The sequence below is a fragment of the Nicotiana attenuata genome, unplaced genomic scaffold (genome assembly GCF_001879085.1).
Source record: "Nicotiana attenuata strain UT unplaced genomic scaffold, NIATTr2, whole genome shotgun sequence".
In the NCBI taxonomy this organism is placed as follows: domain Eukaryota; kingdom Viridiplantae; phylum Streptophyta; class Magnoliopsida; order Solanales; family Solanaceae; genus Nicotiana; species Nicotiana attenuata.
In genome coordinates, this window is record NW_017687623.1 from 1 (window position 1) to 738 (window position 738).

Sequence of the window (738 nt, forward strand, 5' to 3'; positions counted from 1 at the left end):
CAGAGTTAACTAGAAGAAATTCATCCTCTCAACTTTGCCCCGCAAGTTTCCGATCCCACTGTCCTCTGCAATGAACATCTTGTGTTATTAATCTGCTTAGAACTTCAACACTTCTCGACTTCTTTTGGAAGATTCTTAAGTTCCGCTCTTTCCATAAGTAGTACACATATCCTGTCATTGTTAATCTGTAGATTCCAGCTTTAGTATCCTTTCCATTTGCATTCATAACTGTCCATGCCAGTTCTTGATTCCATCCCATTGGCCCTCTGTTTATTTCCATCCATGTGAGCATTTTTCCCCATAGGGCAGCAGAGAAGTTGCACTTAAAAAATAGGTGCTCAATGGATTCATCGTCATTGTCACACAGAGGACAAATTAGCTCAGTCATCACACCCCACTTTGCTAATCTATCTCTAGTATATAGCCTCCCCAGTGCTGCCAATTGTAGTATGAATATCCATTTAGGATATCCTGGATTGTTGCATATTAGTCTCTTCCAACTCACCTTTGGATAATCTCCTCTAAGTTTGTTGTATATCTTCTTGATTGAGAGGTGACTGGTCTTCAAGATGTCTTCATATACGTATCCTGCTTTCTCCAAGGTATCCTTTGCCTTCATCACTTTTTTAACCATCCAGGACGCTTGTGGAGGGTCACACCCCCAAATATGTTTACCCTTCACATAGTAGCTATGAACCCATTGTATCCAAAGTCTATCCTTCTTTTGGCACAGGTTCC

General features: G+C 40.9%; 1 protein-coding gene across 1 annotated transcript; it reads right to left on the reverse strand.

The window, feature by feature from the left end:
- Positions 1–28: 28 nt before the first annotated feature.
- Positions 29–619, reverse strand: LOC109222288. The gene has a single exon (XM_019386657.1). It carries the CDS (start codon positions 617–619, stop codon positions 29–31), a length of 591 nt encoding a protein of 196 aa, XP_019242202.1.
- Positions 620–738: the final 119 nt, after the last annotated feature.

Excerpts from the sequence above, each read along its gene's own strand:
- LOC109222288 (XM_019386657.1), bottom strand. The coding sequence starts at position 619 with ATGAAGGCAAAGGATACCTTGGAGAAAGCAGGATACGTATATGAAGAC.